Source organism: Apaloderma vittatum, unplaced genomic scaffold (genome assembly GCF_000703405.1).
Source record: "Apaloderma vittatum isolate BGI_N311 unplaced genomic scaffold, ASM70340v1 scaffold27118, whole genome shotgun sequence".
NCBI classification, from domain to species: Eukaryota; Metazoa; Chordata; class Aves; order Trogoniformes; family Trogonidae; genus Apaloderma; species Apaloderma vittatum.
The window spans coordinates 6,598-28,561 of NW_009730691.1; the positions used below are offsets into that span (position 1 = coordinate 6,598).

The following is a 21,964-nucleotide window of genomic DNA, read 5'->3' on the forward strand; positions in this document are numbered from 1 at the left end:
GATGATGACTGCTGCTGCCCATCGGTGTCTCTAGCCCAGGACACCCACTGCAGACACCGTAATGCCACGGCCAGGGGCCACCACAGCATCCTCACCCAGAATGGGTGGCTCAGGACCATCTTGATCTGAGGACAAAGACCTCAGGACTCTACTTCTTTGGCTTTCAGATGGAAAAATCTGTATTTCAACATGTCCCACAGTGTTTAAAACTAGCACCTTACAGTAGACTTAGCATTTAATTAACATAATTTACATTTTTTTCTCTCTCTCTTGCCTTACTTTCATATAACATTTAATTAAAAACCTCCACGACTGGTCCTTTGCTCTTTTGGTTTTATTTTTGACAGAGGGCTTAGATCTTAGGGAAATACCTTATGAAAATGGTTTAGCGGAATTTATAATGCAATTAGCTGCAAAGAATTCGTCTCTGGGAATGCTGCGATGGCAATACTGTCCTAAATCAGCATGATCAATGTGTGCTGCCTTAACATTTCCCCACACAAACTTATTGTCTGCCTCATTTTTAATAAATAGATTATTAGGTTTCTTGGCACTAGATGTTGGTTGATATTTTGAAGAAGGGAAATTAGGCAGCAGTGAATCTGAGAGACGCGCACACACAGGCTCTCGTGCACTCACTGCAGGGTGAGAGGCGCGTGGTTACACCTCTCTGGATGGCCTCTCGTGCTGTTTTACTCAGAGCTTTAACCCTGGCTCTTGTCCTGCAATTCTTTGCTGCGACACGACAGAGACGGCCAACGACTCTCCCTTTGGAAGATATTCCCCCAACACTACGTGGGTTGTGCCACCACGGTCAGAACCTCCTGACAACTTGAACTCCCTGGAGTTATTGTGGGGATGAAAGGAGCCTGCTGCGCCCTTAGCTGGTCCCACCGACATTTATAAGTCCCAATGGGAAAGGCCAAGAGTCACCACCACACAACTACAGTCAATCACGAAAGCTAACACAGACGAGACCCTTGCTCACAGCCCAGCTCCTACAAGTGTCTCTTCACTTCAGCCACCTCTGAGCCAGGCCCTTAACATTACCATGGCTGAAGACAATGCCCAATAAGTCCTCTTAGGAGAGGCAACCCTTCAGTGCTTTTGCAGGGACTTATATGTGGCTGCAGTAACTAAGATGAATAAATCAGCCCTGCAAGCACTAGAGCTGGGGCTGTCCTCACCAGAGGATTCAGAGCGGGACGAAAGACTTGCCTTTGCTGCCTAAGCCCTTCTGCACTGCCATCCTACACACTGCAGGAGATTTGTCGGTCGTCTGAGCACCCACCAGGCCTTACTGATGACACTCCCTGACACTCAACCTGTATTTTCCCCTTCTTGCTGTTTGCTCTCTCCTACACCAAACAGTAATGCCTCCCCTCACCAGCAGCTACAACCTCTTAGGACTGGTTGCTCAGCAAACAGAGTGAGAAATAACAAAAAGCTTAACATTTACTGCTGAAACATCACTTGGCACAAATTCTCTGTTACACATGCATGACGTATTTCAAACACTGAAGGAAACATATTTCAGGCCCTCTTTTTGGTCATATCCTACCTTAAGAAGAAAGAAGCTTCTGGTAGCTGTGCAAACATCGTATTCTCCATAAAAAGTGAGGTTAGACCCTCAGCTAACATGAAAACCTGTGGGATATACTTAGAAAAAACGCTCCACTCAACTAGTAACTAGAAACTCAACATGTATCCATCAAATATTTTTACCTGCTTCCTCCCTTCCAATATGAGCTGTGCCATACTGGCATATTTGATATAATTTATTTCTTCTGGTCTGTTACCACTAATCTCAGTTCAAGAACCTGTCAGCAGAAGGTCGGCCACCAGCATGCACTAACCCAATCAAGTGGATCACTCAAAAGCAGCCAAAACTTCAAACTGCTTTCTTTAAAAGACCCTTTATTATGTTGTGTTGGGATATGACTCATATATATATAAAAAATTCCCCGACTCAGGAAGTCTGCTTTGTCAAGTGGGGATGTTTTAAGACTGAGATGGATATGGTTTTAAGAGAATGTAAAACAGCAGCAGCTTTCTCCATTATATGTGATCTGTCAACTAATCAAAAGTTCCAATCTTCTTGTCAGCGGATTGCATGCTTGTGCCAAGCACAACACAATCCTGAATATTTCAATATTTACAGAAATACATAAGCAATTTTTTATCATTCTTGCTACTGTATTAGCAGTTTGTTAGAAATGGAAGAGTCTGAGGGAGAAGTTTAGAGATATCCCCCTGCGTGTCCTGCTCTGCCCCCTGGTATTCATACCAGAGGCAAAACACTGACATGCACCCGCAGGCTGTTTCTCCCAAGGTAGAGCCAAGTGTTGGATGTGTTAAACATGACTGTATTGTGCCATATGCATACATTTAATTTTGTTCAGCTCTCCCCATTGATATTTTTAGCCTAAGTCATCATTCAGACTTTCCATTTGTTACTTTTTCTCAAGCAATGCCTTGCCACTACTCCCCCAAATTCTGCCTCTGCTCCAAATCACTGAGTCATAATCCACTGACCTACTTGCTTACATTCTCCCAGATGTATGAAAACATCTTCTTGTGTGACAGCATAGGGGGTTCAGTACCACTCTCATCCTACAGCTGCGTGTACAGGCTGTATAAACATTTCTTACGCACATAAACAGATCAAAAGTTTCAATCTTCAAAAAACAGTCACAACAATTTCAAAACTTGATTTAAAAAGATCAACATCCCCCCATCCCCAATTAAAAGGAATTCTGTATAGTTATTGAGAAGCTAAAGTGAAAAAGGTGCTTCTAAAAGCATCTGACACACACACACAACTAATACCAAATCAAGGGCCATAAAGTAGTTCCCACAGGGTGACATGCAATGGCAAGGTTTCCTTAAGCTTCTATCACAGAAAGCAATCGGCTTTCTGGAGCTCAGCATTCTCTTTGAGGGCCAGATCATTTTTTTCTGTTTTGGATGTGGTATGGGGGAAGAGTCAGCAGGTTTCCCAAGAGTTTTGTAGCTTAATCTTAAGCTGTGATTAACCAGCTGTGCAGCACCACAGTCTCCATGAAATCAGTGAGCAACGACAATTTCCACCAGCTTCCCAGTTTCTCCCCTAGTTCTTCTACAGCGTAGTTTCACTTCTTCACTTACTAAGGTATATAAATATCTGAGGGGTGGATGTCAAGAGGAAAGGGACAATCTCTTTTCAGTGGTGCCCAGCAATAGAACAAGAAATAATGGGTTTAAGTTAGAACATAGGAAGTTCCACCTCAACATGAGGAGAAACTTTTTCACTGTGAGGGTGACAGAGCCCTGGCACAGGTGGCCCAGAGAGGTCGTGGAGTCTCCTTCTCTGGAGACTTTCCAAACCCGTCTGGATGTGTTCCTGTGTGGCTGCCCTAGGGGATCCTGCTCTGGCAGGGGGTTGGACTAGATGATCTCTAGAGGTCCCTTCCAACCCCTGACATTCTGTGATTCTGTGATTCCACCTCCCACCCATGACACTTACCTCTTTAAAAAGGTACAAAATAACAAAGAAAAAGTTGGGTGACTTTTCTGGGTAGCTTCAAACCACTCAGTCTAGCATCTCTGGTTGTTACCACCCCTTTAACCTCTGAGGAGGCTGCACACCTTTCCAAGGGACATGACTCATCAGAGATCTGTCACCTGTGCTGGGAATGCACAGCTGCAAGATTCCACCTTGCAAGTTTGTTGGCAATGTTGAACGTCTCTGTGTACCACAAAGAGAAACTTGCCCTTTCCTTCATCACACAGTGAGCGCAGGCGCTAAGGAATCAAGGGTAACAACTGCAATCACTGCTGGTCACCCACTCTGGGCACAGGTGAAGGTCTAAAATCAGGGTCCAGGGAGCAGATAGCAACCTTGTAGTCAACCCATTCCTCTTAGCAATATCCAAATGAAGCCCATGTGCATCCTTCATCCTGCCTCTGCAGAAATCAAGGGCAACATTCCTGCTGAATGCAGCCACACAATGAGACCCAAAAGAATTGAGGTAGCCTCTCCAATTTTCCTTGGAACGGCACCCAGCAGACTTCCTGCAGCAACAGCGGGATGGCCAGTACTCCTCCTTGTCCCCCAGGAAAGTGGAGGGATAAAAGAATTGTGCAATGATGTAATGAAGCCAAGATCCAACATTTAGGTTTCTCTGTGTTCCTTTTAAGTAGTTTGCATCTTGCAGTGAAATCAGATTGAGCAAAATGCCTTTTTGATGCAGATCAGCTGTTTTATGGACCCAGCCATGCCTTCTTGTTAAGGGATGTTACTTTCTGTGTTCTAGGAACATTAGCCAAATGACTTAGGGTTGTGGAAATATATTAATATTATGAAACGTTTCCCATAGCTTGTATGTCTCTGGAAGTACCAAGGCAGAGATCTCAGAATTATAATTAACCAGTAAATTTGGAAGGAATTAGCATAATAATTATATTTCAACAAAATAAACCATACAACTAAAATGCCCTCATTTGGCAATAACTGACACCAAGAAAATAAATGACGTCTGGCCCACCCACATGGTCCCTTTCTTCTGATCAACTGGATGCCACAACACTGCTGTGCCTCTCAAGCTGTGCATTACGAATGACCACGGTAAGACGGCAAGCTGCCAGAAAGACCTTATGAGACCCATGTACTTACTGCAAGCTAAGAGAGATTTTTAAGAGTTTAATTACTCTTCTTTCTGATATTTCTTAAAAATTTGCTTAGTGTCTTACACTAAACAATCGCATCTGCTGCTTTTATAAAATCTCTTGAGCTCTGCCTACACTGAAATCAAAAGTAGCAGTGGCCAGGGTTTGTGTGCTGAGTTTTTCCTGATGAATTCAATAAGGCTGTTTGCAGGATTTACAGTGAAGTGTAGATGTACAGATGAGGAACCTATTTTCTATATAAGAAGGTTTTTCCTCTCAAACAGAGATACAAAAAAGTCCCACTGGGACACTAAACTTATGATTGCATTGTCTTTTTGGATGGAAACTTACCATATTTCTAGACTGGCAATTCTTTGTTCACTGTTATTGGTAAATAAATTAAACAACCCCCAAATGACGGCAGCATCTGCAGATGTGCTCAGGTTGACAATGGAACTAACATTCTATTATAAGAAAACGAATAGCTACAGTTTTCTATAGCTGTTTGAAAATAGCTATTTTATCCTTATACTTAGGAGGGAGTGAGGTTATATTACTGTCATTTTAAACTTACAAAAACCTTCAGAGTCGGCAACATAAAGGACCATTGCCAGAAAGATTCTTTGGCACAACTCGGACTTTAAGCACACGAGTAAGATGACAAAGCAAACTGCATGTAATCGCAAGACAAACTGAAGCGAGTCTCTGCTCAGAGCTAAATCCAGGCTTAAGTATTTGTCTGAACTGGAAACCAAAGCCTGAGTTGTTGATGGAAACCTTCCCACTGGCAAATGCAGGTGTCTAGCCTAAAGCTTGCTGGTTTTCCCCAGCTTGCCAATAATTTGGTGATAGCAACACCCGCGACACGGCATCCATACACAAAAGGGGAATTCAGGGCTGCGCTGAGCTGCTTCCCAATACAGCTGGTGCACAGGACAGAGCAGACATGATCTCAGCTGCGTGGGAAGGTGTAAACTGCGTCTCCTTGCCGCACTGCTATGCCTTGGTGAATGCCCTTCCTGGGTCCCTCACGTTTACAGCAGTGTTCCTACAGAGGCTCATCAGCTGCGCTACAGCACTTGCCCTTGGCTCATGCTCTAGTACTCAGGCTAACTCACCAGAGGTATAAACACTGCCTCCTAAAGCTAAGCTTAATAGTTCATGTTGGGTGCAGATGATCACCTAGAGCAACTGGGCTGTGCTGGGCCTCAGCTGACGGTCACTAGTAAGGCCAGGGCGACTGGCTGTAGGTCCGGTGCGGAAGGCAGTTCTTGGTGCCTCACTGCAGTTACACCCGAGCCAGCAGCCCTGAGTTTTCAGATGGTCTCAGAGCTGCTCATTCTGGTGAATTAGCCACACAAACCAGGCAGCATGGTGCCAGCCGATGGTGCTACAGTTAGATTGAGAATTGCAAAGGTGTAACTGTAGCAGAGCAAAAAAATAATAATAAAAAAGTAGTAAAAATAGAAATAAAAGCAAAAACTGGGCCTAATTTGCCATCTGCTAACTCCGTTCTGTCTCTTATAGTCTTATTGCTTTCCAAATATATCCCACCCTCTAAATAACTGCTTTTTCATTATTTTCCTCAAGACTGCTTTGTTTTCTCCTCATGCTGCATCTCGCTTTGTTATTTCCTCTCTGCATTTATAACCTTCTCAGGTCGTTTTCCATTATTTCTATACCAGTGGCTTTTTTTTTTGACACACCTCCCAATTTAATATCTTCTGCTAGTTTAATTAACACACTGACTGCAGCCTCTCCAAGGTCATTAATGACAATATTAAATAAAGCCAAACCTTGCATTACTGCTTGCAGTGCCCCAAACAAATCCTCCCCATAGCCCCGTATGTGCCCATTAACGATTGCCCGATGTTCACAGTCCATTAGCCAGGTTTCAACCTCTCCAGCAGCATTCCTGTCCAAGCCAGTTTCTATTTACACATCACAAGATTAGTTAGGACGCCAATACCATCCTCTTTTCTTTAGATGTATGGACCAGTGCAGATACATTTTTAACTGAGAATCTGTCCTTATGCAGCTCAGATTCGTGCTTTCCCTTCAACTCTGTGCAAAAAGCCATCATGTTTGATTTCTTCCTGCTCAGCATCAGGTCCCATCTCAGCTGTCAGTTCAGCCCAACCACCTTTCATTTCATCAGGGGATGTGACATGTTCCCTCTCAAATATTAATTGAGATCTGCTTGCATTTTAACAGTAACAGAGATTTGTTTCAATGACCTTCCATCTCTGCGAATGAAAGCACAGTTGAGCCAATCCCATTTGTTCCTCCTGGTTTCACTCTCTTGTATGGCCCTGATTCTGCCAAATTTTAAAGACCAAGCGGGATTTGACACCCCATTGATATGCTTTGTTGAATGGGGAAGGTCTAGGCGGACTCCATCGATTGTGGGCTGTTATGCTCACAGATAGTTTGTCTTATGCACAAATCCAACTGGCATTTCCCACACAGGCTTAGTGGAGTTACTTGTGTGACTTTACTGCATTGGACTTCAGTAGCTTAACAGCGACTCAATTAGCTGGGAGGAAATTGCCCTGCTTTCTTACCAACACTTTTGTATTACCTTTGCATTTCATGGCACTGGGGGTTTGCCCAAGATTCATGATATTTATTAGGGTAATTGGAGTTGTTCATTAGCTGGTTCTCACAGATTCTGGGATACAGTCCATCTAGATTCCTTCATCCGCAGATTTTCAGTTCTTTCCTTTATTCACATGCTTCGTGCCAAATCACAGGATGATGTTAGAGCTGACTTAATGAGGATTCTCCCAGCTATAAGGGAACATAGGCAGAGCTACTTTTGCTTACCCCACGCCAAACCTATTGTGCACATACAAATGATGCACCAGGGAAAGGTGGCAACGGATGTAAGTGTTGCTGCAGCCTGTGCCGTGGCAGCAGCCAGCACATCCTGAGCAGCCCTGAGCTCTCAATTGCTCATTCGGGCAGGGTGGTCATGGTTCAGGAAGAAAACAGCCCAGGTATTTTGGCTGTCCTCTCTCAGAACGTGCCAAACACATTCTGCACATTGAGCTCTAGTTCTGAACGCTGACACAGATATCTTTATTTTCTATGCATGCAGCTCTATTTCTTTATAATTCTACTTAAAAATCCATTATTTGCTAGTGGAGCTATTCCAGAAGAACAGTGAGCCAGCTCCCCTCCAAGTGTAGCACAAAGGTTATAAGTTTTCTGCCATTTATTGTTTTTCTAATATTATCTTCTCCCTTTACTTGAGCTCCCTTTAAACTGTTGTGCAAACAGGTAACTAATTTCTCCTGCACATCATGGTGGCATTGAGGATTTCCCAGTTTGGCTAATGCATGGAACACTGCCAGCCAGAGCTTTGAGGAGTCAAGGAGGGCAGAACCAGCTCAGGCACCTGGACCAAGGGAGAACCATTACTTTTTAGCAAATGAGGCTAGGGTATATTTGAAATGTTCCTCTTCTGACCAGCAGAGGGAAGTCAAGTAAATGCACAGCAGGCAGTGCAGTGCAATTCTGTTATCCCATTCCTGCAGTTCCTCTTCTTTTAATCCTCCTTCTTCCAGCACAGATTGGTGGGTGAGGGCAGATACATGTCAACCTCCAAGAAATTAGGAAAGGCAAAAAAATGCAAGAAAAAAGCAATATCAATTATTAGATCAATTAGTGTAGCTGGAAAAATCAGATAAAACTTTGAACACATCTGTCTGTCTTCAGGTCTGAAATAGCAGCTCACATGTTCGAAAACCTGCCAGCTTTTTCCAGCTATACTCATTGATCTAATTAAAAGCACACTAAAACTTGTCTGCCTATAAACCTGTCTTATCTGCATTCACAGATTCCCACAGCTGCAGTAATACAACCCCAAAGAAAGGCTAGCGTGAGCACCCATGAAGACTAGCCCAGCTTGTAAGAAGGCAAAGCATGGACCGTACTCCTGACCTGGTGTAGAGGAGATACGCCTGGTTGTACAAGGAGGAGAAGGCTGATCCAACAGAGAAAACCATGACAGCATGAATATGAAGCTTCAAACTTCTCAATATGGCTTAAAAAGGAAAAGTCACCCCAAAAGCTGGACTCTGTCGAAGTGGTGGGGAGGAGGAACAATGTGGATTCTCACTCCACAATGAGCGCAGCAGATCTGCGGAGCAATGAAAGGTTTGTATGAAGGGCAGATGGAGTGGGGACCAGTTCCCATTGGGGGACTGTTGTGAGCAGCTGTGTAGCATCCCAGAGGTGGCACAAGCAAGGAAACATTCAGATCTGACTTGGCAGTTTGCCCTGCTCTTAAATAATGTATCTACGAGAGGGACATATCTGTGACTTGCACACAGCAACCCGCTGAGCCACTGCTGCCACGGGGTGAGGACACCCCCAAGAGATGCACATCAGGGCTACAGGCACAATCATCCCAGGACAGCCACACCTCCAGGCATGCTTGACTGCTCAATTTGACTCGACCCAATGATATAAAGAGGAGAAAAGACACTAACAGATTTTGACTGAGATGCACCACTTAATCCTTTTTTCCCCATCAGTAAGCTCTCTTGCTTTCCCTTTCTAGCAGGCATTATGCAAATTGAGAGTCCCCTGAAGTGATATTTGCAACTGCAGCATCATACAAGAAAGGGCACAATGCTCCTTTGCCAATACAACCCCCTGCCCCTACTATTCTTTTCTGAATAATACTATACTCATGGTAAGCACTAAAAATATGTACTCTACCATTCAAGCACTTAATGTTCTTAAATGCCACTTCGTTCAGGGGAAACAGTCTTTGTTAAACATGAAATTCACCGGGAACGAAATTTATGTTTCAAACTGTTTTACTATACTTTAATATATAGATATGTATTTATTTTTTTCCAGCTGACTACATCAGCTAAATCACACTCTAAATTGCCATGCAGCTAAAGCAAATACTTCACGGAGGCTGTTGATAACTTATTGACAGCGTTGGGTGTCACTGGCAGGGTGCTTATGTCTGAACATTACAGCCACCTCCCAGGGCTTGAATGATGTACAGTGAAAGGGTCACCGGGAAAAGAAAAAGGTTCTATCACAGTGCTATTGCTGTATGTGCTGTGATCAAAATAAACAAATGGGCTAGCCCATCTTCCTTGAAGTAGCAACATACCAAATCAAGCAACAGGACACTGAAGCCCTAAGTTTTCTATGGTAGAGAGAAACAAACATCCTCAGAGACCAAGGCCGACTTAAATATTACTCTGGGGCACCTGACAGTAGTTAAAGCTCATTTAAACTTGAACCCCTCGCTGTCTCCTCACTATAAAAAGGTGTGATTTTCAGTGGCAATGAAAATGACCATCACCGAGAGAGATTTAAAATCCATACAGGGATCCACTTTCCTATACCTTGAACTTCCATTTCTTTTTGCAATGTTGAAAGGCACACCGAACACCCAGCCTGTTGTTTTATTCAGAAGGGTTCTTCTTCCAAAGATAGAATTGGTTTCTGTTTCATAACCCTCCACGTTGGTATCTTATTGCCATGAATTATTTGGGATTAGTAATGAAGTATGTATCACAGTGTTCAGAGTCCTTCACCAGGGGTGTCTGCTCTGCACTGTTATTTGATTCTCAACAGTACTGTTCTCACTTTATTAAAAAATATTCATTGTGGCTTCTAATGTATACCAAGTCCCAAATGATCTACTGAATATTTCCTCCATTTTCTGGTAGCTCCATTTATATTTGCTGAATAATTTTGGGCAAGCATAAGACTCACAGTCCTACTGAATTTAACATGTAACGCTCTGATGTCCTTTTAGAAACTTCAGGTATTGGGTAATACATGGAATATTTTGTTTCTCTCTTTCATTGCCATATCCTGCAATCTCACTAAGCTCTCACCTCATCTTCCTCCACAATAAATTTGCTCATTGACATAAATGACTGTTTTGCTTCAGTACAGCTTCAGTGTTTGGCCCTTAGGTTCTGTGACAGCAGACATGATGCCCAGTGCAGACGCAATGCTCAGGTGCTTCCTCAGCTTATTTCAGGGATCAGTACAGAAAGTTTGACCGCGTGACTCATGACTAAAGCTGTGTTTAAGGAAGGAAGGACAGAGGAAGGTCTGTCCAGCACAATCAAGAAGAAAATCTGCAGAATCATCATCATAACCATTCTGCAAACTTATATTTCTCACTAATCCCATCTGGCCCGATCCAAAGGCCATTGGATTTTGGATTTGGACCAATGTGCAGATGCCTTTGTTTGTCCAAATCCCATGTAGAACAAAATGTTGGCTCTCTATTGGCAGACGATTTAGCAATAGGAAGAAGTTCAGTCCAAACCCCTTCTCCACGTATGGCTATTCCAAGAGCTCCTAATTCACAAAGGCTCAACCTTGACCCTACATCCTTCCACTTCCACTGCAGGATCACCTGGCTTTCCATCAGCATGACTCTGAAAGTAGCTCACACGAGTAAGTCACTGAGTAGCTGAAGCAAGATGTTAAAAAAGAGGATCTTCTCTCTGCTTTGATAGCCAGCTATTACCTAATCGGCATGGCAGTACTGGGAAGGTTGTAGGTGGTTCTGTAACCCATCAGGCTGAAATGTGAAGAGTAGATAATTTTTATTTCATTATGCTCTTGTTCTGCACAGTCTTCAATATTGTCAGAGTGCTGTATGAACTTTAACCAATTAATGAAACACGAACTGCTTATTAGGTGACCCCAAAGGTCTCTCCCCTACTATCTGTGAATAACAAATCAAAATCAACGCGCTGCTGGTAAATGCATATGCATGAAATCTTTTAAGACATCATGGCTAAAATAGCTAATAATAAACCTCACAGCGTTCCTGAGAAAGCAAAACAGGGAGGGAAAAGAAGCCAGCAAAAATAAACCAGTCTTCTGCAGAACATTGCCTAGGCAAGTTAGCATCAGCTAAATGATCAATAGGTCACCGCTATGTATGATATTTACATCTGATCTGCATTACATGTCCAACAAGGCTCATACCAGCTAGCGCTTCCTTCATTAAAATCTGCCTTCATATAAAATTCACCTTGATTCATGAGTTTGCATTCACTGGTGTACACTGGAATATAACACTGCCAAACTTTCTACTGTGTTCACCTGCTGGTTGGAGAACTGAGATATTTCAAGATGAAAACAAACTAAAGACAGTTGCAGAAGGCTTATTATTACCAAAGAATGGAAAATAATAGACTTGTGCATATGCTCAGCCTTCTGCTACCATCATGTCCTGTGTATTATCATTTTGTGTTACTGAAAAGTAGTCTACACACCATATATTTCCTTAATCATGGATTTATTAACTTTTTCACACACACAAATCTATAAGGATTCTTGTACTTTCATTACCTACAAAATGCTGGGGAAAGTTTTCTTGATATCTGCTGAATAGAAACTTACTTGGGTTTAGAATACAGAATTTCAGGTTTTTTCACTTTCATACATGCAGATTTTAAATTCAGATGGGCTCACATTCAAGAAGGTGATTTGGTGAATTTTAGCTTCTCTGTCATCTGAATGTTAATTGCATAGCATCACAATAAAACCACACATGATCCTTGAAGGCATGAAAAACTCCCTCCTGACCCTTAGAAAAATCTGCCAGTTATTCCTAAATATAAAGCTGGCTAATAACAAGTTCTGTAAGTAATTACACAGCACAGAACACATAGAGCCTTCCTCTTACTGCACTAATGCTATATTCTTCGAGGGAACACTGAGGCGTGGAAAATTTGTAGTATTAAATAAGACGTTTTCAGGCAAGAGTTTAAGAAAGGAGGGACAATAGAGAAGATGAACATAAGGAAATACTCAACAGGAATAGAGAAAAGGCGCTTCATTTGACAAACAGATTTCATGCTTTCTGTAAATCTCTTTGCCTCATGCACCACACTGAAAGAGTATGACTTTGACTTCTTCTTAACAAGTAGCCCCTTGCTCCTAAACATTTTGTTTTAGTCTGTCCGAAGACTGCAGATTTATTCACTTGAACTCCTTCACTTCCGACATTCTATAAATAAGCTCCATCTGGTCTATCTCTCCTTGTGTCCAAGTCCCTTCTCTCCCTCAGCCTAACTCATACAGTCCCAATTAGCTAGTGTCTTCCTCTAAATAAACTAGACTTTTCAAAACTTGACCTAATGCCTAGGCTCTTTATGTCCCTTGAAAGAAGACTCTTAACAGCTGCTCACTGTTACTACACACTAGATCAAGTATTCAGAGACGGATCTATCAAAGAGGTCAGCTCCCTCCTGATAGTACATTAACTAATGTGTTGCATTGTTAAACTTCACTTAGCTTTGTTATTACTTCTACTCCATTGCACTACTCGGCATAGACGTATTCCATTTCATATTCCATTTACCCACTTGATCAAGATCATTCAGCAAATAACTTCATCCTTCTAAATTGGAACCATTCTTCCTATTTTAGCATCATTTGATAACATAAAATAAGACAATATAAATCACAACAAAAATGTTAATGCAAAGCCAACCTTGCAACTCCCTGCTTTTGACCACAGAACCAAATTTGTTTCTTTTCTTCATTGTGTGCTATGTAAGAAACAAGGGGCTACTCTTGCTTATCTCTTTTATTCTGAAAGCTTTTCTCATCTGGGTCTTCCTATTGACTTTGCCACAAACTGCTCACGTAACTGAAAGGTTTACTCTCATAGTTCGAAGCTTCCAGGATCAGGTCCTAGTTCTTTACCTGTCTTAATAATTTATTACCTACTCCATATATGCAGAGCATGTAGAATAATATATCCTGTGAAATTTTGTTAAAAGCCTTTGAAAATCCCAATATGTCTGCTGCTTTCCTCCTATCTAGATCAATATTTATTTAATTTTAAAAAGGAATCCAATTTGCTTGACATGATTTACTTTCCACAAATCCATGCTGACTTGCATTATGATGCTGCACCCTTATTAAACCGTATGCAACTGTAGCCTTATGCTGCTAGGAAATGTATTTTTGAGACCGCATTTATAGGCAGTAGGATCCTCTGAGGGGCTGCAATGCCCAACACAAGAATTTCAGAACATGCTTATTGCTAGAACGGGGCTGTTGTTTTCCAGCTCAAACTGTTTTCCATTAAAACACCAAAACAACACTGACTCTTTTCAAATTATTAGATGAAAGCTCTTAGTTCTGATGTGTATGCACACTGCAAATCATGGCCACGTATCAGAAATCATCCTGTGCCCAACGTTACAAAATCCCGATGGAGAAATAGTCCGCGACATCCAGGGAGTTTAGACTATGGCACTGTTGATCTTATTACTGGGTCTCAGTCAGAATCCAGGCCAGATCAGCAGAAACAGACAATCAAAATGTCAGCAGCACATAGCTATATCAAGAAACAAGCAGTTGCAGCGTTTCCTTCTGTTCTGTGTTCATATCCCAAATAATGCTCCACATTGTTACAAGACCTTAGGCGGGCTGTTGATCCCGTGGTGACATGAAGTCCCTTCATCCATCTCACTGCTCACTTCTCTGATCCCACACTCCACCTGGAGACCAATGCTCAAATCCAACAATGTGTCTCAAAATGTGCTCAATGTGCTCAAATCCAACAACGTGTCTCAGCCTATTCTCTCTTGCACCCTTAGTCCCATCTGCTCAGATACCAGGCGGTGATCCCCTCAGCAAGCAGACACACCAGCAGAGTACGCCACTTCAACACCCATCTTCTCCTAAGGCTTCGGCTCTTAATTCTGCTGCCGTCATTGAGTTCTGTGTGGCTGCCTGTGATAAGTTCTGTCCAGTACTGACAGAGTGGGCAGAACCCTCTTTGTTTTCTCATTCTCTCCAATTTGGCAGTTCCCAAAGCATTTCCAGAATCTCATCCTACCAATAAGCATTTTCCCAGCTATTTGTCTAATGAAGTTTCCATTTTTATTCTTCCTCCCCTCCGTTTCCTCTTACCATGCACTAACAATGCACTGAACTGAGCTCTCACTGATTTCTTAGAGGACAATTTGTATACATACAATAGTCAGAATGGGCTGGAGTATCACGGTATGTACTTGCCAGACTGGCATTCATCAGGACTGTGAAACAGAACAAAATCCCATCGCTGTAATGGGACTTCTTAACCCCTTTGTGACAGTACAGCTAAATGCCCCTTCAACCCCACATGTAAATGCCAACAGCTGGGCACAGAAACACATATCTGCCCAGTTCCAACCATGACATAAATATAGACTTTGTTCAGGTCGTATCAAGCTGTTTGTAGCAGTTCTTATCAAGTACCCTACCTTGAACTCCATAGGGGTGTACTTCTCGTTCTTGGGGGTTGTGTTGCCCTTGTAATGGAGATGGTTGGGAGTAGTTGGGTGGATAACGGTCGACTCCTGAGACTGCCTCTGACAGCGCTGGCAGTACACGTAAATCACAAACGTTAAGAGGCTAGAGCCAAAGAAACATGAGACCCCGGTGGCAATTAGATGGATGAGACTAAAACCTGCAAGGGAAATGACAAGAGATGCTATTTTTAAGGAACAGCCTTTTCCCCCCTCCTGACACGACCACAGGTACAAATCAGAGCTATGACATCTCGGGATCAACATTAATAAGCTGTTGAAGCCAGAGTCTTACGTTCTAACATAAAGTGACATAATCTCCCTGCAAATCGGTCTCCCCACTGCAGCTCTGCCTTGTGCAGTTTAACAGGTTCATGCATTGTTTTCTCAAAGCTCCCTCCCTGTCTCTTCTCTCTCCCCTCTATTGATATTGAAACTAAACATTATGTTAAGCTGACAGCTAAAGAAATGAGCCGTACAAACAATGCACGTAAATGGATTCCAAAGCATGTGTGTGTCATGGAAATAAGGGGATAAAAATGCTCAGTGTTTCTCTGAAGGGAGGGAAGGGAGAGGAAAGCCCTTTTTGCTGGTTGCTCAAAATGCCCATGGGACTCTAAGTGGGGTGGGGGAGATACACATTCCTCCCCTACGTAATCCAAGTGTGCCCAGCATTCTTGCTTATTCACAGGGTGGCACTGCCTTGGTCATGTCTGCACTACCTCTGAGGTCTATTTGTACTGCTAACAGTGAAAAAGAGGTCCTCAGGGGGATGGGAAAAATAAGGTGGACAAATGAAAGGGGAGAACTGCTTCAGAAACATTTCTTTGTTGGCTTTCTCCACAAACTGCAAAGACAGGAAGGCAGTTGCAGGCAGGTGACAATGGAGTGGCTCCAGTGCAAATGTTTCAAACAGCAAAGGTCTCTGACTATAAAAGCTTCCTACAGAGCTGTCTCATGTAGGACTGCAGCAGCACCCTCCAGGCACAGCGCTGACCTCTGGAAGGAGCTGTTGTAGCTGTGCATCCCACAGGCTGGGAGGTACCTAACTCACAACCCTGGCTGGTGCGAGGTGGGGGAGACTAAGTCAAACAGTATTCCTCACGTCTCCCCCACCTCAGAGAGTCATAGTAAAACCAACCACCAACAGATCGCCACTGACAACAGAACAAATAGTAATGACCTTTACAGCCACCAAGTTAATGAAGCACCCAGAGGCAATCTTGGGTGGCAAAGCTTTAGGACCCTGCTGTCTTTCGCAATGTGCACGGGCGAATCTACAGAAAAAGATTCGGCTAGGACGATGACTCCAAACGCCACCCCTGCCTTTCCTCCGTCTTTGCTCTCTCATCTGTCAAACAGGAATGACAGGGGCCCTTCTGCGCAGGGAGGGGGGGTCCTCACTGCTGACCCCCCAGGGCAGGTGTCCCTGGGGTCAGCCACATCGGCTCAGTGGCGACTGCAGCGGTAACATACTTAAAAAGCCAATTCTTCTGGACAGGCTGCTGCGTTGACTTGACTGTGTGCAGAGAAATGGAAGGGACTACTCAGAGAGTGGCTTTAAATGAAGTTCATTCTTAGTCTGATCACGGTGTGTGTTTTTTCGGTACCATCGTACATTTTAACTGATATGCTTTTCAAATAGAGAATTCTGCCCATTAGTCTACGGCTCTCCTCTAAGCTTTAGTTAAAAAATATCCTCCTGAGTTTAAAAAGAACAAAACCGATAGAGTTCTACAGCAAAGTAATGCACTTCAATCATAATTACAGTAAGGAACATACAGAATTTATTAGACTGATGAGCTACATTTATTTTTTAAACCACACTATAAAATTCTATTGCAAGATTACCACTTTCTATTGTGCTTTGGATGATGATCCAAAAAAACCAGCAGAAAGATGATAATTTCCTACTAAATGTTACAACACTTTTCCAAAATGACGTTTTCCTTCTAAAAACCTCTGCCTGCTTTACATCACCCATGAGAGCCAAAACACAGACTAGGCAACTGTGCTCAGTACAGCCACATGACACTGCCACATTCTCCTCCTGCCCAGCTCACTGTTACATTTGCAAGTCACTACAGCAGGAAATCCTTTCTAAAATATAAAGCTCTCTTGCATTTCACTCTCACCTTTGAAAGACCCATCTGATTTTCAGCTGACTTTTAGTTGTATCTTAAGGAAAAAAGCAAATTATTTTGTTTGTAGCACGTGCCTCCTCAGGGCCCAAGCTTTCTGGTTCATCACTTTGAAAATACAGATTTTCTCAGATGCATCAATAGAATTTCTATTGATTGGCTTCTTTGCCAAGTACTGTAGAACATTAAGTAATAATTAATATTAGCTATGGTAAAACGTAGATTGCAGCAGCAAATACAATGGTGTTGCATGAAGGGGATGTGGATACAGTCCTTAACAGTAGGGTGCAAGCTGCAGCAAGGAGTCCTGGAGCTGAAGCAGATCCTTTGCACCCTCTGAGGGAGAAGGTGTGACGCAAAAACCCGACACTGCAGGTGCTGAAATCTTAATTCCACTGACTGGCTCGCAGTCACAAACTGAGCAGCCACATTTGTGTGCCACAGGTGGCGTGCCTTTTTTTGCCATGATCTCCACAGGGGGAAGAGATTTTGGCAGTCTGCAGATGATCTCGATTTCAGGAAAGCAGGGATGTGACGCTAGCAGGAACTGACATCATCGGGGCTCCTAGGGCAGTCAAAAAGTGATACTAGTGACTGATCTTTCCAAGTTACGTGCAGAAAGGAGACATAACTTCTGTGAGAGGTGAGGACTTGAATGAAAGGAGTGCTTGGAGGACAAATATAATCTCTAATCTCATCCTATATCACCAAAGGATCTCTATAGGAGACCCTGTTCACTGAAATCTTTATAGGTCATTTAAAAACACCTGCCTCCAAACAGCTGGAGGCTTACAGTGGTGGAACAAGGAAAATCCCTTCCTTTCTCCTGAACCGTTTACATGTGGGTAGAGAGAGACAAGCAATGTGCTCCCTGGTAATTAATGAACCTCAGTGATCAACCCAAATCCTAAAATAAATAAAAATCTTGGAACTGACAAGTGGACATGCGATACGTTCCTCCAGTCTGACTCAGACAGCAAGACTCCAGTGGAATTAGGGCTATCAGTGGGATATGAGCTGTATAGATTAATGGTTTGGCTGATACTGCACAGGGAGAAAAGAAGTCAGGTTAAGATAAAAATAAGATATATAGTTAGTGGTACCCTACCTCCACAGTTCGTGCTCTCATCAATGCTGGAGGCTGGCAGGATCACTAAACAGAGAGAAGAAGATTGGAGAAAGTTGTCATTTTGCCACCACTTTACTTCTTTAAGTAATTAAACTCCCTGAGCTCCAGACACAAGAAGCTGCCCACGTGTTCTGCAGCAAACTGAGTGTCTCTCTCTAAACTGACTGATAAGCTCAGAGGGGGTGAAACACACGGAACAAAATCTCTCTGAAGACATGACAATTCCAGTACTGTTACCTGATCACTGTTTAGCTTCAATTTAGGGTAAAAAAAAAGATAGCTGAGAAAACCATGAAAAACAATACCATCGTCTAGAGATCTCAGATTTTTAGCGACGGCACTGTAATCCAGAAAAGAACACGTGGAAAGGGGCTATTCAGTCTAGACCCATATCAAATATTTGCCTGAGAGATTCAATTTCCACAAAACACAGGGGGAAGATTTTGATGACCATCTCTCTGTCAACAATGTCATTCTGTTAGACCCTTGATTAATGTCCCCACTTCACACATAATTTTTCTCCATCTGCCTCACCTTATTTCTTTGTTCTTTTGGGACATTTCTTTTGATACCTGAACTCAAGCACCTTCTGTTGCCTACAGCATACTAAGAACAGAGATAATTTTTATAAGTCAGTCTGAGATGAACTATGCAAGATTAAAAGAGTCAATCCAAGTGAAGCAATATTAGTTATTTGTTACAGATTTAAATAATTCCATTTTAAATAAATGCTAAGCTGCCTTAAAGGAAGTCCAGGTACCCTGTGCCTGACACAACGGAGTTTATAACATGTTTGTTTGTTCGCTTGGTTTTCTAGAAGCATCCAAATCCAATTTAGAGTAGAGAAAATCTCAGCCTAGCTTGACAGTCTGGGCACGAGTTGCTCTCCCGACTTGGCCCACCCTCTCCCTCCTTGATGACACTGTACATACCAGGAATTTCATTATACAGGCAATCTTGGTACTGTGTGCTGTTGCCAACGCACTGAGAAGAATCTGGGCTGTGTATCTCACAGTAACGGCTGCGGTATCGGATGCCCTCTTCATTACACAGGCTCCACTCCGACCACTCTGACCAGCCACCTGAAATACAAGATCAGGAAAAGACATCAACAACATCAACGAGAAGGTAAAGGATCCCTTGTAAATACCAAACTTCTCTCATGATGAAGGATATTTAGGGCTTGTCTCACAAACTGAATCCCGGGGCCTTTGGTGGATTTAATTTTCTCACTGTAAGTAACAGTGCAAGCATCATACCCTACTCGTCGGGTTTTAGTTTTCTTAATATGGACTGAACCAATCCTCGGTGGAGCACCACAGAGCAGGCAGTTGTCTTATAAGCTCCTGTGTCAGCTCTCTGGTTAAAGACATATGAGGAGCTGGATGGGGCAATGTGGAACCAGGACTTCCAAGTTTTGAGGTGACCTCCCAGGGATACCTTAAGCAGCCAGCACAAGTTCCAGCAATTAAAGAGTTTTGCTGAGGTTCCTAAGGGCAGGATTCAACCTGCACTCGATCAGAGATACACAAGCGTGGTTCAAAACCAGCACAGATCTAAACCTTGCCCTCTGAGTTGTAGCACATGCTCATCTGCCTGTCCATGTAAGAAAAAGGAAGGATTACCCCTTCAGTGACTGTACAGATTGATGTTTCATGACTCCTTTTATTTGTCCTGTAAGCTTCCACACTGAAGAATCAAGGTCCTGCTTTTTCAATTACTTTAAATGGATCAGCCACTAACAAGATTTTGCCTGTCCAGCACCAGAACGCCAGAGCATGGGCTAGTGAACAGGTAAAGAGAAAGGTGATGCATTGCAGTTGAACACTGGGATTTCTTTTTTCCCTGGCTCAGTAGACATTTAGTGAATGAGCAGAAAAGCTTCTACCTGGAGGTTTTTCTGATTTATCATTTGCACATTTTGCAGATGTGTCTTGCTACCACCACCATCCAAGCCAACTGGAGCAGGGACGAGAACTGGGTACCTTCACATGGATGCGTGTTGCAAAGGGCCTCCTCGGTGTGCAGGCCAATGCAGATATCCTCTCCGCTAGATGGAGCTGGATTGGTGCAAGTCCTTGTGCGCTGGTAGTGTCCTCCTCCACAGGTTGCTGAGCAGTGAGACCAAGGAGTCCAGCAAGACCATGAGCCTTTCACTGAAGGACATTGAAAAGCAAGGAGAGAGAGGCAGAAGCTGTTGGTTACTCCTCTCACTGTGACAAAGCTGGAGAGCCCCAGTATCTCACCTTCCAGATCCACCTTGCCCAGACTAGCTAGCACCTTTCTGCACCCCAGGACATTTGGGCCTGACAAAAAGAACTTCGTATCAAGAGAAGGTACAAATGTGCTGCACTCTCCAGATGCAAAATGGAATCTATGCACAAAAAGACTTTGCATCATAAAGTGCCAAAATAGAAACTATTCTTTAGGGTAGTCACTGAAACATAATACTCTAGTCTAGTCTAGTCTAGTTTAGTCTAGTCTAATCTATTCTATTCTATGCTGCACCATTTTATAAACCAGCATTGTTGTTATTATTATTGTCTCCTGATGCTTTACGTACAGCAACAGCAGATCCACTTAGGGAAAAAAGTGCTGTATAACCTAAGTGGAGCTTATATGGCACCTTTCTGTAGGGACTTTGAGTCCTCTAATTCCAGCCTTCAGGAAACAGAAACTCAGTGGCTTTATTTATTGTTCCTGCTTATTAGAGGGAGGATGGACGAGATGACCCCCAAAGTTCCCTTCCAAACCAAACCATTCTGCGATCTGAGCACAGCCCCGTAACACGTTAATAATACAACAAGGAAGGGACTTAAGATCCCCAATTCCTCCCTCCCTTGTCAGGCTACTAGACTGCCTGATTTGCAGGTCCACATGCCATTAATTCAGAAGATAATAACCTGATGACTTAGTGAAAGATAAGCCCAGGATTTGTGTACACACATTGAGTGAGGAGGGGAAGGAGGGAGACACAGAGAAATAGTAATCATGCACTCAGAACAGATTGTAGAGCATCATAGTGTCCAAGGCGAGAAAACAGCACAGAAGAAGGGCACAGACATTAGTGAAAAGCCACTGAGAGCTTCCAAAATAGTACTAATAGCTGCCTTAATAGTGCTAGAGTTATTTTCTTTTTATAGGCCATAGAGCGCAATATTTGACACTCCTGCTACACTCTTGCTGCACATTCTGATCATATCTGTACTGGAATTTTATCTTTATGTTGAATTTTAGTATCATAATAATACTATTATAATATAGCATTTTCAAGTGTAGGCCACAAACTATATTGCCAGAGGTAGATAACTGCTAGAACTGCAGAGGCAAGGTAATTTGTGTAAGACCTCTTAAATTTAGCGTAAATAGTTATTACAGAGCAAGGAGAAGAATAAGTGAGACAGAATACAGTAGTCAATGCTCTATTATTACTATTCTGGACCAGGAGTGCAACATAAACATGAGGACAAACTCGAAAACCAGGAAACCAGGCAAGAATACTCCCTGCTGGCTGTGCAGGAAATGGTAACTGATGCCAAGAGTAGATGCCCATCGCAAGAACAATACGTAAGCAGGAGAAGGGGAAGAAACAAGTGTTCACAAGAAGAACCACCACATCAAGTATCTGTACACAGTTTTAAGCCACATTTATTAAGCCTGTCTCTTCCTCAAAGTGCAGATACACCAGGATGCCCTCCACTGGATGGAGGATCAAACCTTCTTGAAGCAAAAAA

General features: G+C 42.9%; 1 protein-coding gene across 1 annotated transcript in view; it reads right to left on the minus strand.

Moving 5' to 3' along the window:
• Positions 1–21,964, minus strand: part of LOC104278051 (semaphorin-5B-like) — a 42,930-nt gene that overhangs the window by 2,517 nt on the left and 18,449 nt on the right. The window contains exons 8-11 of the mRNA XM_009874902.1: positions 20,216–20,386; positions 19,163–19,312; positions 18,210–18,254; positions 14,916–15,121 (exon numbers count right to left, since the gene is read on the minus strand). Of these exons, the coding sequence (XP_009873204.1) occupies positions 14,916–15,121; positions 18,210–18,254; positions 19,163–19,312; positions 20,216–20,386 (572 nt within the window). The remainder of the gene's footprint in view (positions 1–14,915; positions 15,122–18,209; positions 18,255–19,162; positions 19,313–20,215; positions 20,387–21,964) is intronic.